Source organism: Dermochelys coriacea, chromosome 2 (genome assembly GCF_009764565.3).
Source record: "Dermochelys coriacea isolate rDerCor1 chromosome 2, rDerCor1.pri.v4, whole genome shotgun sequence".
Classification (NCBI taxonomy): domain Eukaryota; kingdom Metazoa; phylum Chordata; order Testudines; family Dermochelyidae; genus Dermochelys; species Dermochelys coriacea.
In genome coordinates this window covers 177,113,760-177,129,585 of record NC_050069.1, presented here as the reverse complement: position 1 = coordinate 177,129,585, position 15,826 = coordinate 177,113,760, and the positions used below count along the sequence as shown (strand labels likewise).

General features: G+C 41.5%; 1 protein-coding gene across 4 annotated transcripts in view; it reads right to left on the bottom strand.

The window, feature by feature from the left end:
• Positions 1 to 15,826, bottom strand: part of GLI3 (GLI family zinc finger 3) — a 238,462-nt gene that overhangs the window by 37,567 nt on the left and 185,069 nt on the right. For 3 of the 4 annotated variants that reach the window (XM_043508698.1, XM_038392900.2, XM_043508699.1), the window contains 3 exons: positions 4,636 to 4,852; positions 2,969 to 3,085; positions 1,322 to 1,462 (listed from right to left, as the gene is read on the bottom strand). In XM_043508698.1, the coding sequence (XP_043364633.1) occupies positions 1,322 to 1,462; positions 2,969 to 3,085; positions 4,636 to 4,852 (475 nt within the window). The remainder of the gene's footprint in view (positions 1 to 1,321; positions 1,463 to 2,968; positions 3,086 to 4,635; positions 4,853 to 15,826) is intronic. The other variant, XM_038392901.2, reaches the window with a different exon arrangement.

Sequence of the window (15,826 nt, the reverse complement as noted above, 5' to 3'; positions counted from 1 at the left end):
TGGGGCCTAATTTTCTAAATTCAAAGTCTTTGTGGCTTCTGTTGAAATAGTTGCTCTTCATTAAAAAAAATATTACACCTCTGCTCAAAAATAATTCACACGGTCTCCAAAAAAAAAAAAATCCCATTACACCTGTGTAAAAATGTGAAAAATTAATGTCACTGAAATAAATTTACTTTTGAACTACTTGGCATATTCTAATCTGTGATACAGCAATAATTTCTGCATCACAAATTTGTTACTGTTAAATATGTCTTGACAGGAAATTGCTAACGCAGCCTTAGTCCTACTGGGCAATATCGTCAGCCAGTGTAAATGGGCACCAGCGGACGGTCTGACCTATAGTGCTCTAGAATGTATAAAAAAAACCTGGAAAAATGTACATTTATCAACAGGTTTATTTTAATATTATAGGCCCGATAAAGGAATGAATTATGCATTATATACAGCCCTGTTTATGGTGTTTTTTCACAAAACATCAAGGTTTTGATGCTCTTTTCTCTTCAACTGATAACATTGTCTGCATCTCTATCCTCAGTCAGGGCACAGGAGATTATTTTTTAAAAGTTCATCATTAAAATAGTTCTACTATTTGGCTATTTGATTATTTAACAGAGGTACAGTCAATAGAGTTGCCATGGGCTAGAAATAGGGGAAGAGTATGTTTGCTAAGAGATATTCTTAAATTTAATGGTGCAACATTTAGCCAAGTATACTACACAGTTGTAAACAATGCAAAAAAAAAATTGTTGGTGGGGGGTGTGTGCGTGACTAACATTTGACCTGGAATGAATAAGGCTACAAGATTTGCCTTAATTCAAGGGACTGCAGTAACCCAGTTCATATATATCCAGCCAAGTAATCCACCTCAGTGCACATACTACAGTAAATTGATACATAAAATAAACTGTAAATCCTTAGGGGGAGGGAAGAATTTCCCCTTCTCCTCTTTCTATAGTTATAATCGCTTTAGGAAAAAAATCAAACTTGGGTAAAGGTTAATAATAATTCATGTCCAGCTTACTATTACTCAATAACTATCAAAGTCTCTAACTCAAAATAGTGTTTGCTGGCTTACAGGATCAGAGCCATTACACTCTCTATTGAAGACTTTATTGAATTTTACACTAAGCTTTAGCTGACTGAACAGGTCAAGCACTCTGGCTCACAGTTTTCTTTATTCTCAGAAACTCATAAACCCTTCTCCAGTTTGCAACGCTGTTAGCTAAGAAACTTGACTCAGCACAGGGTCAGAGAACCTGACCCCCATGAAAAAGGTCACATAGTTTTAAAACCCAGTTCCTGAATACCATTAACTTACATGCACTAGCTGTTCCTGTGTGTCAAACTCTCGTGAACAGCCTTCCCAATGGCAGTTCGTCTCATAGACCACTTCGGGCTCCTGCTTGCTTTCATCTTTGTCCCCTTCCTCCTTTACAAGGGTCATTCCTTCTGGCTGTTCCTGGGGGAAAAAATAACAAAAAACAATCCAGGTATGAAGAGAGGCGAGAAGAAACTCTGATAAAGAGGGGGAAGAAAGATGAATTACTTCAACATTAAAGGAAAGGTACAGTAAGAAAAGCCCAATTTAGATTAATTTACTCTTGATTCAGCTCATTACCCACATACGTGTAAAACACAGAAGCCCTGAGTGGGCCTTGTAAACCAGAGAGTGGCTATTTCTCTAAGAGCTGGTTCCCTTTTTTAACAATATATTTTCCAGAAGTATCCAGTGGAGATCATATCTGCAGGAACCTCCTCACATGGTGCCTTGTTACATGAACTGATAGAAGAGGAAAAGAGAAAAGGCAGATCATGTCCCGAATTATTTAAACCTGCTGGCATTCGATATCAATGAGAGGTGGAAGAGGGTTAGGGGAAGAAGGGAGGTGAAGGGTCAAAACTTCTTAATAAAAATAACTGGGAGTCACAATGAAATACATTAAAATAAAATCATAAAGGGCCTGTTTCTAATACTTGGATTAATTGGTCGTCCCAATTGTTTCAGTGAGATTATTACTGAATGAGATATTATTCAGTATGAATAAGGGTATCAAAATTGGGATCAAACACTATGGCTGCACTTGCAAGCAAGATCATCAATCTAAAATGTACTTCAATTCTGAATCCTGTAATAGGCTCAGAATGTGAAACTTCTTCCAAAATTAGACTGATAATTTTCAGGATACTTGATGGATTCATTTGGTTTTTTCCCCACAACGTGTGTATTTGTGTGGTTGTTTTTTAATGTATAGGTTCAGTTCCTAGCAGAGCCCCATTCTGCTCAGCTTGCTCTTTGCTCAGGCTAAGAGTCAGATGTTAGGAGTTTTTCTAAACATTTGTTTCAGATTATGAAGACATGCTGGTTTCTACTTCAGACCCCTAAGTAGGATTTAGATGGGCTTTGGTTTTGGTTTTATGGATTCAGTGAAAAGACTGAGGACCTGATTCTGATCTCACCTACTTTAGTGTAAATCAGAAGTAACTATCAAAGTCAGTGAGTTATGCTGGTGAAAAAGCATTGCAAATGAGATCAGAATCATATGCTGAAGCCCTGAATCTGCAAAACACTTGAGCACATGCAAAGTCCAGGTGAAGTGAATGAGATTTAAGCATGTGCGTAACTTTAAGCATGTGCTTAAATACTCTGCTGAAGCAGGGCCTAAGTGCCTCAGGTTCACCTTTTATCACCAAATACACCACAGCAAACAGAGGATTGAAAACTCCTCTAACGACATACGTCTCACCCCACCCCCTCCCCAAGCAAAAAATATAAAACAAACCAGGTCATAACTGTTTACATTTGATTCTGTAATCATCCCTTGGTATTATGGACTGATGCAGTGTGTGTATGCATCCACGTATGCTAGGCCAAGGGCCACAAAGCCTTAAAACGTGCTACAGATAAGATGTGCCGGCAGTCTGGCAGTGAGATAAAAGTCTGATTAATGAAACGTGCATGCTGTACCTGCATGTTTCCTGCACCTGGACTGGGGAGGTCCTCATCTGGTTTCATCTTGGAACGCTTGTTGTGCATTGGATCCCCTGTGCTGCTCACTGCCGATTCACTTGTGGGTTTATTCTGCTGCAGATATTATTCCCCCAAAAGACAAAATTAGACTGTGATAAATACACAGAGCTCCAAACGGAAATATGCAGCATCTGCTAAACAACTTTATTTGGAGATGCTACATTGTTAATTATATTGGCTATTGCCATTATACTGTATTCAGTTACATAGCATTAACTTGCAGAAGAGCTGCATCATTCGAACGTGTAATGGAGAGGGGAAAAATATAAGTGAATACACTCTGTGTAATTCATTATTATAAACCATTGTTGCTTTTGTCAGGATGGGGAAGGGTAATACGGAGTCAATATTCCACGCAATTAGGACTTTAAAAGGTGATTACCATTTTGAAATGTGAGATCACCGTGCATTAGCTGCAATCAACATGAGAAGAAGGAAAGTTTACTTACAAGAAGGGCTATATATTTTATTTTACATCTGTAGATAGAATCTCAGCATTTTTCTGAGACTTACAGTGGTTGAATAAGGAGAAGATCTGAGAGCTAATACAAAACCATAGGCCAAAATATCTTGGGAGAAACTCCTGGCTCCACTGTAGTCAATAGCAAAACTTCCACTGATATTTGTGGGGCCAGGATTTCACCTCTTGTATCTCAGGCTGTTTTCAAGGCTGGCCTTAGAGAAAATGGCCCTGGGCCCCCACTGCAACTCTCCCATTGCCACAAGCTCCTTTCCACAGCCTCATATCCCAGGCCCTCCCTGTGCCTTGTCTCTTGACCATGGCACCTCCCTGACCACAATGCCCTGGGAAGTGGCTTATGTTGCCCACCCATAAGGCCGGCCTTGGCTGTTCTGAATGCTAGGACCTGCAAGTGGATCTGCTGGGTGCATCTCTGAACCTGCCTGAAGCCCCATTAAAATCAACGGGGGCTCTGCAGGGATTTGTCTAGATCCACTTGCAGGAATTAGCTCCAAGTTTTGCAGCAGCCAGTACAACAAGGAACCAATCCTAGGCCATGCTAAAAACAAATAATGATTAACAACAACAACATAAACCAAAATGAATCCAAAATATCAGCCTGATTCACTACTGCACTACTCCAGTTATGTGTCAGTGCAACTACAATGATGAATCCAGGTCCAGTGAATCAAACTCTGCACGAATCAGTAAAATCCTTAAGTAATCAGTGGAGTTTCTCTGGATTTACACTGTGCAGCAGAGTAGAATGTCACTCTACATTTGTATAGTCATTATATTTAGCCTGATTTGGGAATGAGCAGTCCCTATCTTTAAAACGCTGTGGGTTCCTACATGCTTTCCCTCCTCCCCCATTCCCCACCTGGATTAAGTTGTCTGATTCAGGAGAGACAGTTGGGAACGAGGAGTCACTGAAATATTTATGAAGGACAGAAAGCATTCTACCAATCAGAAATCACAGATACACTCCTGTGATTTATAATAAAGGATTGCAAACGCCATAGCTGCAAGAAAGTTGTTATTCAAGGTTCTCAGTGACTGTAGTGATTAATTGCTAACATGACAATGTGATTGGTTTTATTTTTTATATTAACAAGGTGCAAAGGTTTTTTTTGTTTGCTCTCACCTGCGTGGACTCGGAAGGACCAGAGCTGACCTGGACAGGGTTCAGGACACTAGGGATGCCTGGGATAGGTCTCTGGGTAGGAAAAGTTGGGGCAGGATGGATGAGTGGAGGGCTGTGTCCAAAGGCCGAACCTAGGGTTTGCTGACGACTTATAATTTGCTGATGCATTTGCTGGAGGGATACCGGCGTATGAGGGTAAGTGAAACTCAGAGCAGGACTGAATTTAGGAGGAAAAACAAACAAAAAGGAGATAAGGACCATTGTTGTGTTGAGTTGTACAGGTAGTTTACATTTCCAGCTATTAAAGTAGCATAGACAAAAAGCTATCCCTTTCCCTCTCATTCTCCTCCCCCTTTCTCCCTCCCCCAACAAATGACAAACATTGCTATTAAATCCAAATCTGGGTTAAATTGATTACGGAGAGCAAAAATGATATTGTAGCAAAATATAATGTTTCTACCCTTCCATTAAAAAGACTCCCATTTACCAACAATACACACAAAGCTGCCTGAAATAAAATTCAGGAAATCTGAAATAAGAGGCAAGCAGTTCAATAACAGCTATTTATTACAATAACAAACTTTATATAAAGAAAAAGAATGGGCGATTACATGTTTTCTAGTACTTTTATTGATAAGTAGTTCTGTATGTTCTCGTGTATGAAGCAATTCCTTTCATGCTATGCGTGTTCATATGTCTCCAGATCTTATTACAAGAGGAGAGAAAATCAATTGGTTAAATGTGTTTTGAACAACATGCTTGTCATATCACTCATTTGTTTGTAAAGATGGAAAGGTCAGTTCATCCAGAATGTCACCTAAAGAATTTCCATCAGTGCCGTTTGGTTACAGAAATTGATGGATTAACCTTTCCCCTCTGAAATTGCTGATCAATGTTTTTCAATGTAGAAATATTCCAATGGGAAAGCACTTCTCCCTCTTCTATTTAAACAACACTAAATGTCTATTAAAGCCCATTATGCATGCTAATACCTGTCATCACTTCATTACCCCGCTGTATTTCCCAGACTAGTGCGAGTTCTGAGGAAATTACACGGCAGTCTAAAGACCTCTCTACTAGTAGGTAGTGCCAAATCATTTTTTTTGTGCCATGCTTTAGAAATGAATTGTTTGGAGCTAAATCCTCTGACAAGGCCATGGGATATTCTTGCAAGCATTTGCCAATAGCTTACAATCACACTGGCCAAAAAAAAAAAAAAAAAGTGTATTCACAAAAAATGTATTTTTTATTTTTTTTTCTTTCTCTTAAAAAGAATCAATTAAAAGAGCCTGGCAAATTAAAAACATTTGGACAAGTGCGTATACAAAAAAAAAATAACTTGCAAGAATCGAGGTTTCTTGTAATGTCAAAGGTGGTTTTAATGCAAATTTAAAGTCTGGAGTCTTAATACTGTTACTGTTAAGCACATTAACCGAAAACATTGAGATAAAAAATAATTCAAATCATTTCAACTATTTTAAGTAATAATTCTAAAGATAGCCTGTGTTCATTAATCTGACTATACATTTTGTCTGTTTGACTACAATCCATAAAGAGACCGCTTCAACGTGATTACATTACTATTATTCCTGGTGAGAACTCCGCATTACAATAGTCTGCCCATTTAGGACAGAATATCATTAAGAATACCCTGGGAGAATTTTACCAGTCTTTGAGGAACTCTCTTTTCATTTTGCATTGTATTCTTTTAATAAAGGGAGGCAGGAATGTAGTGAAAACAATAATTGTTCACAGCAAGAGTTAGGGAGAAATCAGTAATAATATTCAGTTATTGCAGCCCTACAGTCCCTGCCAGTGTTCCTGTAAGCAACCATGAATGATTACAGCACGACTTAGGTAAGGTAGCCACTATGGATGATTGATAGGACATTAATCAAAAGATGCATATCAGGCTCAGAATTTGTTCACAAGCTTTCTTCTAATAGCTGATTTCATGTTCACTGAGCTCTATGCCAGTTTGTTCAATTTATTCTTCAGTGTACAAGCCATTCATCAAAGAACACAATGATTTAACACCCCTTTTCCCTTTTAGTGAACACACATTACTAAGTGTAACTACACTGTTCTGTTCATTAAAATAACATACAATTACAATGTCACACACCAGTCTGAAACAACAGTTGTGTAGCCCTACTAAGCATCTATGTTTCTATAGATACTACAGATTAATCAGGTGGAGGTCCAAAGTCACATGTAGTCCAAAAACTAGGTGATACAGTCCCAAGAATGCTACCCAGTTCTTCTGGGTCAACAAATGCAATACTCAAATAATGTGAATTAAGTGCTTGGTATTTTATTCCTAGTGTGTTCTGGGAATAAATTATAATTTTTACTTAACATGTAGGGACACAAATGGCTTGATCCTCTTCTCACCTGCACCAGTTTAAATAAAATTAACTTCAATGGGGAGCTGCAGGTGGTCAGCACATTTGAAAATCCAGCCACTTATAAATATAAATTTAGGAATCTAACTTTAGGCACTTGGGTTTGAAAACTTTGGCCACTATACATTAGGTCCTACATACTAAAAAAAGTGATTTTAGTTTTAATCTACAAGATATTAATGGCTAAAATCTGTTCTTAAAAACTTATATGTTACTGCCTTTGACACACGGTCATCTCCGACCTAGAGTGAAATTTAGCCCTAAAAGGAATGGTGCATAAAAGATCTCTTACAATCATTTCTTTTGGACAGCCTGCAATCCAAACAGAGATTCCTTTGATGAGGTAGTATGGCTGTTGTAATATCTGTGCCTTGAGACACTGGCAGTGGAATGTCAAGGACGGACTTTTGGATCTGGATCTTTGTGGGATAGTAAAGAAACTGCAAGACCACCACTAGCGAGCTCTACTCGCAGTCAGTGCTCCTGAGCAACTTGTTCACTTATACTTATTGGAGCTCAGAGAATAACATTTGTAATATTCTCGACTTAATCCCTCCAAAGAAAGGCACACACACTTAAGAAGGACCTTCTCTTAGCCAACTATTACCACGTTCCACTCCCCATTTCACATACATGAAAACAACAGAAACATTGTATCTTACTTCCAACTTTAAGATGCCTTTTAAACTAATGGACTCCCAATGGTTTGTTGCATGCAGTCAGACAGTGCTACTATATTTTCTATTGGTGCTCCCCAATATAATAATATTAATATAATACCACCTAGCTCTTATGTAGCGCTTTTCATCAGTAGATCTCATTATGGAAATGGGCACTTTAAAAAGGAAACAGTAGATGTGTTATATGCTTTTTTCTCCCAAGTACAATTCAAAGATGGCCCTAGCTGCCACCCACCAGTAAGATGAATGAAAATGATAAACCCTAGCCTACAGAGATGTTCTCTTTCTTCGCATCTGCTTTGACTAACCCATACATGTTATCAAAGAGAAGGCTTTATTCCTACATCCATGCAACTGTAAAATATCCAGCATGAATAATGCCAATGACTTATAATGGTCACCATGTTGTCCCATAAGGCCCTCTGTATTCACCCCACTTTCTTCAAATAGAGGGCATGACTTATTGACTTAACTCTTTCACAGCAATATATTTGGCATTTCAAAGTTGTGCGCTAGATTACAAGTTGGACAGACAACTAGCAGCATGGCAGACAAAGCAGACTCTTTTTCCATCTTCGTAGGAAGTGGTGTACATTGGAAGGTAGCAATAGCATAAGAAGCTCTAAAAAAAACTCAGCAGGGGAGGGAGGTTGGAAAGAGGAAGAATCCTTGTCTCTGTATTTTCTCCCTTTTATTCAGAACCTTACTGCATAAGGTGAGAATAAGATATCATGATTTTCATGTGCCGCCTGACAACACATATTCCACCCAGTGGCAGAAGAACACAAAGATGGGCCCCAGTGCAGGTTTTTATTGTGGAATTTCTCCCTGAAATTTGAATTATACACATCAAACATGGCGATTCAACTGTTCAGGACTTCATAACATTTAATTCTCAAAATATTAAACTGTTTCACATAAGCTACAAGACTATAAAACACTAAAGTTTTCTACTCACATATTTGATCCCCCCACAAGAGTCCAGCAAAAGAGTGGAGGTATCAGAGCTAAGATTCCAGACTCTCCAGCCATATATGAACAACTGGGGACCCGCCACCAGCAACAGGGAGGAGGGGTTGTTGAACCAACCCCCCCCCCCAAACACACACACACACACACATACCCACTGCTCATGGGAAAGAGATGGAGGGGGTGCAATTTGGAGGCCTGGAGGTGAAGTGTGGGGATTGGGGAGGCTGGGAGTTTGGTGAGGAAGGAGTTGGGAGTTCTGGGAAGGAACCGGAGGGCAGAGGGTTGTAGGGGTTCAGTGTGAGACTGGAGGAATGATATAAGGACGGCGGACTCTGAGGGAAGGGGCAGAAATCTGAAGGCCCCAAAAACAAACAGCCCAGACAGATAGTCCATGAGGGGCAGAGGGTAAAGTGGAGGAAGGGGTTGGGGACAGAAGGGGCTGGGGATGAGTGGCTGGCGTGAGAAAACTGGAATCACACAGCTGTGGGGAAGGCTAAATTGGAGAGGAGCTGGAGGGGGCACACAGGAAGGATGGGAGATGTAGTGTCGCCAGGCTGTGGGGTGGGGATACATCAAGGGGTGATGCTTATGAGAGAACATGACACCAATCACTCTCTCCTGGATCCTATCCCATGGGGCTGGCTGGGCTCAGCTTCCCACTCAGGGTGTCACAACCTCCAAGGTTGCAGTGGCACTTGGGTTTGCCCCAGCCCCTCTGAGGGTGGGTGGGCTGGGCCAAATCTCTGGGAGTGGTGTTGCCTGGGGTCATCCCTCCCACCCCCGAGTACATGGGGTCACAGTACCACTCAAATTTGGCCAAGTAGTTAGTGAGGCAGCATAGGAAGAAGGGGTATCAATTAGCTAGTAGATCTCAGTGGAACAACTCAAAAATGGCAAGCTCTGTAGAGCCATGAAGTTGACGTCCTAGCCAGCTCAGACTCCTGCCTCAGAACAATTTTCTCCAACTGTTTCTGAAGACCACTTATTAGACAAGATGACCTGGCTGGGCTCAAGGTTGCCTTTACGTAAGATGCTGTCATCAGGAGGGTTTGGCTGATCTTTATGATTTAGAAAAGGGTGGGATGGAAACAGAAAGGATGAGATCTTAGAAAACAGAGAGTAGCAGCTCTTTTGCTGCCCTTGAGAAATCACTCAGACTGCTGAACAATACAGTTGATGGTGAAGTCCCAAAAAATCTGGATTCAGAAAATTTCTGACACTGAATAAGAATCTGGAATGGATTTCCTGAATCTTAATTAGCATGTCACAAGTTTAACAAGTCCAGTAATCCTGCCTCTCATTGCTTTCTCTTATTGCAGGGAGATCAAGGCAAGGCAAGGCTACTGACTTTTTTCCTGTTGTCCTTTCAAAACAACACCCACACAAATCATCTGGTTTATCTCATCTGTCCCTACCGGGGGCCAAGACAAAATGTTTGCATGGTTGAAAGACCTCACACCAAACTCATACTTCTTCATTATGGTGCTTTTGTTCTCAAGAACTCTCTCACTGAAGGCCGTGTGTAGCATGTTTTGATGCAGAAACCCTTCATTCACCTGCCTAAAAAAAAAAATCACTTAATTACTAGAGTTCTCCTCCACCTTCCCTTTTACTCCCCTATTCTTCCTGCTTGCTTAGTGTCTGCAATGTCTTCTCTTAGTCTGACCTCCTAAAGACTGCTGTGATTTTTCCTAAGGTTTGTCCTCTCTCTGTTGTAATTCCACACCATGTAATATACTGTGTGTGTTTTTAAAGCATTCCCGTTGGTAATAATCCACAAGGCACTAAAGCAGTGGTCCCAAACCACTGGGGTGTGCCCCCCTAGGGGGTGCAGAGGAATGTTCGGGGGGCCATGCAGCAGGGCACCGGCCAGCCTCGGCGGGGGATAGGAGGAGTGCCAACGAGCCACGCTCTGTCCCCAGCACAGCTCCAGCCAAGCTCTGCCCTCATTCCCTCTTCCCCAGGACAGCTCTGCCTCTAGGCCCACCTCCTCTCTCGTCCCCAGTTCAGCCCCCAGCCCTGCCTTCAGCCCAAGCTCCCCTGCTGAGCCAACCGTGCAGTAATGCGGGGGGGGGGGGCGGTGTGGACAGATTCCATTACTGGTTGGTGGGGGGGAAGGGGACGGGACAGGAAAAGTTTGGGCACCACTGCACTAACTAAAAGTCCTGCTTGAGGTAATAACAACAGTACTTTGCACTTACATAGCACATACAAAGTATTGCACAAATATTGACTACATCTAGCTGCATAACCCTAGTGTAGCTAGGCCGGGAGCAACAGGGAACTTTTTTTAAAAAAATCTCAAGAATATACTCCAGGGGCAAGATTGTGGCTGGTCCTATGGGGTTGTGCAAGAGAGGAGAGGGTGCAAAGAACTCTCACTCCTGCTCAGTGGACAACCACAATCCCAAGTCCAGGTTCTCCCTTACCTAAGGACCTAATACCAGCTATATCACTATACACCCTAGTGTAGATGGGCAGTGATGGGGCCATGGCTTAGTCTTTCAGGCAGCAGACTGAAGGCAGCATATAAGGGAGCTCACAGTCATTCAGAGATATAATCAAGGCCATTGTTGCATGTACTTTCCCAGTGCCCTCTAAAACAATCTGGCTGTCTCAGATAGAATGGCTCTGTGAGCTGTCTCTGGGGCAGAGTCCTTCTCGTCCTCAATGACTCAGGCTGTGACTTAACCTTTTATATCTATGTTGATACTGTGTACTTTATTACATCATGATTCAGGAAGAGATGAGGCACCCAATGTCACCTTGTAAATAGAAACCAAGGCAAGAATAGAATCTGATCTGATAGGGATGAAGAAGTATGGATACCGCTCATGCAACAGGCCTCAATGAAGTTTTAGTAAATGTTAAGTGACCCATTCCCCCTATCAAATGGGGAATGCCTTTAACAGCTGGTTAGAGTACTTGGAAACTGAAGGTATTTTAGTGGGTCCTGAATATTCAGCCACAACTGGTGTGTTCAAATGCTGATATCACAGATTACCTGCATACACTATACATGCTGTGTTTTGGGTTCCCTGTAGACCAGTGTTGGGCAACCTGCGGCCCATTATGGTAATTCGCTTGCAGGCCGCGAGACAGTGTTTACATTGACAGTTTGCAGGCATGGCCGCCTACAGCTCCCAGTGGCCGCGGTTTTCTGTTCCCGGCCCATGGGAGCTGCAGGAAGCAGCATAGGCCACTGGGACGTGCTGCGGCCACTGGGAGCTGCGGGTGGCCGTGCCCGCGGACGGTCAATGTAAATTGCCTCGCGGCCCGCCAGCAGATTACCTGGATAGGCTGCAGGTTGCCCACCACTGCTATAGACCATGTGTGATGGGATTACACTGTACACACACACACACACAGGCAATTGGTGTCTTTTAGCAGAATGCTGTGAAACAAGCTAAGTGAGGAAAAATCTAATGAAAATGATGGACACATTTTTTATGAGCGTGCTCTAAAACGGTTGTGAAAATTCCTGTGCGTGGGGCGTGTTGGATTACTCCATGCTAACATTACTAATTGTACAAGGTATGATTCCATGTAAAATGACTCACTGCTGCCTGGTGTATAAGAGACGTGTTGTTGCTATTTTATGACCGTTTAAAACAGGAAAAAAGGGACAGGACGGTTGGAAAATGAAAAGGATCACTAAATCTGAGCCAGTTTTTCCAGCTCTGAGAGTGTTAAACACCTACAGCCAAAGAGCTACGTTACCTGTTCTCCAAGGTTGAACAAGTAGCTAAACACAGATTATACAGACAATAAAATATAAAATAAAAATCTCGTATGTGAACAAAGAAGGCTCCTGTTGCTATAGACCCTGCAGAGCAGTTGGGTCAGCCAACACTTGCATGGCATCCAGGGAAAAGTTAAAAAATATGATTTAAGTCTGCAGAGCATTTTAATCTTTTCACAGATTTAATCAATTTTAATTCTAAAATTTATCAATTGTGGCAGACCTAAAAGTACTGGTGTAAAAAAGTCTCCTAAAAGTAGTTATTTCTGAGAGCTAGAAATCCAAAACTACTCAAAAGTGACTAGTGATTTTGGATGCCTTGATTTTTAGGTGTCCAACTTGAGACACCTTGAACCGACCAGATTTTCAGAGGTCAGGTGCTCAGCACTTTTGGAAAATCAAGGTCCTTTAAGGTGTTTCAAAGTTGGGTACCAACTCTGGCAACCGAAAAATCACTAGTTAATGAAAAAATCTTGGCAATAATAAATAGCAGTCACATAAATATGAATAAAGCACACATTTCTTTCTTCCCAGTAAATGGTAAAGAAGAGAAAATATATAACATTTGATGCAATATTATTCCTATTTTGGTTGTAGAATTCATATTTAATATCATTTTTCTAAAATTCTGTGAGAGAGAGAAAAGAAAAGAAAAGAAAAGAAAAGAAAAGAAAAGAAAAGAAAAGGATGAATGTCTGTACTGTAAAATGAAGAGGAAACTATGTAGTTTGTCTTTTGCCTATTGACCTTTGTTGGAGGGAGTGGTGATGGAAGGGTTAGAAAACTCTGTAGTAACTGTACTTTAACTTGCAATGATATTTCAAATCTAATGACAAAAAAAAATCTCAGTGACATTTATTTTTCAATATTATGTGCTTCTTTCTTTCTTTCTTTCTTTCTTTCTTTCTTTCTTTCTTTCTTTCTTTCTTTCTTTCTTCCCCCCTCCCGCCACCCATCAAAAGTTTCAAACACCCTGCACTGGAGGTAAAACAGGGCAATGAACTACATTGCAATTACACGAGCACATCAAATTTTAAGGAACTGACTTCAAGAAGAAGAAAAACAGACATTATAATCAAAACCAAACTTTGTGGCTACTTTGTGGCTGTCCTATTAACAAGGTTATCCAGTTTCTAGACACAGCTGTGGATTTTACCACAAAACAGCTGTGACTTAAAGTTAGGAAAATTCTTTGCTTTTTTATATATGTTGTTTATGTACATATAGATAGACAGATACATATACTTATAGTTGGACCGCAATTTGACAAAGATCATGGGGGACATCCAAAACCTTCCTAAACAGACAGCTGGTTGACTTCTCCAAGGTCAGCCATCTCAGCAGGACTTATTTACATAAAAGCTTGCAGTACAGCCATAAGTCTGTGCATATATATGTTCTGCTGAGCTTGTCAGTTGTGGGGAAGGTGGCTGCTTCTCTCTCTAAGTTCTACTCCTGTAGAATGCCTAAATTTGTACAGCACATTTTCCATCCAGCAGTTTTAGTGATTTAAAAAATAATAAATTGCATCGCATTATGATTGGCAATATTATACCCTGGATGGGTGTGGTGCTGATAAAGCTACATATTTTGTCACATTATCCTCTACCGTTGCATAAAGACCCGAGGGCAACGAAACTGAGGTAGGCAGGATTCAGTGACTCAACAAAGTACAGCTGCCAGCATCTTGGGTGAAACCCTGGCTCCATTACAGTCAATGGAAACTTTGCCATTAACTTCAGTGGAGCCCAGACTTCCCCCCTTATTTTGAATCTGGGTGTCGTCTTTTTACACATTGTTAAGGGATCTTGATACAATTGCAATTGAATACTCTTCCTGTTTTAGGAATGAACTGAGGCAATCGTTCAGAAAAGCATCCCTCTGACAGCACTGAAGCACATGCTTTAGTGCTGTTGTGAACAGGGATGGACTTAAGTATCAGCGGCACTGCGATGGGTACCCGCATGGCCCCACAGTATGCCAACATTTTTATGGCTGACTTAGAACAACGCTTCCTCAGCTCTCGTCCCCTAATGCCCCTACTCTACTTGCGCTACATTGATGACATCTTCATCATCTGGACCCATGGAAAAGAAGCTCTTGAGGAATTCCACCATGATTTCAACAATTTCCATCCCACCATCAACCTCAGCCTGGACCAGTCCACACAAGAGATCCACTTCCTGGACACTACGGTGCTAATAAGCGATGGTCACATAAACACCACCCTATATCGGAAACCTACTGACGGCTATTCCTACCTACATGCCTCTAGCTTTCATTCAGATCATACCACTCGATCCATTGTCTACAGCCAAGCGCTACGATATAACCGCATTTGCTCCAACCCCTCAGACAGAGACAAACACCTACAAGATCTCTATCATGCATTCCTACAACTACAATACCCACCTGCTGAAGTGAAGAAACAGATTGACAGAGCCAGAAGAGTACCCAGAAGTCACCTACTACAGGACAGGCCCAACAAAGAAAATAACAGAACGCCACTAGCCATCACCTTCAGTCCCCAACTAAAACCTCTCCAACGCATCATCAAGGATCTACAACCTATCCTGAAGGATGACCCATCACTCTCACAGATCTTGGGAGACAGGCCAGTCCTTGCTTACAGACAGCCCCCCAATCTGAAGCAAATACTCTCCAGCAACCACACACCACACAACAGAACCACTAACCCAGGAACCTATCCTTGCAACAAAGCCCGTTGCCAACTCTGTCCACATATCTATTCAGGGGATACAATCATAGGGCCTAATCACATCAGCCACACTATCAGAGGCTCGTTCACCTGCGCATCTACCAATGTGATATATGCCATCATGTGCCAGCAATGCCCCTCTGCCATGTACATTGGCCAAAATGGACAGTCTCTACGTAAAAGAATGAATGGACACAAATCAGACGTCAAGAATTATAACATTCAAAAACCAGTTGGAGAACACTTCAATCTCTCTGGTCACTCGATCACAGACCTAAGAGTGGCTATCCTTCAACAAAAAAGCTTCAAAAACAGACTCCAACGAGAGACTGCTGAATTGGAATTAATTTGCAAACTGGATACAATTAACTTGGGCTTGAATAGAGACTGGGAATGGATGAGTCATTACACAAAGTAAAACTATTTCCCATGGTATTTCTTCCCCCCACCCCACCCCCCACTGTTCCTCTGATATTCTCGTTAACTGCTGGAATTAGCCTACCTTGCTTGTCACCATGAAAGGTTTTCCTCCTTCCCCCCCCCCGCCCCGCTGCTGGTGATGGCTTATCTTAAGTGATCACTCTCCTTACAGTGTGTATGATAAACCCATTGTTTCATGTTCTCTGTGTGTGTGTATATAAATCTCTCCTCTGTTTTTTCCACCAAATGCATC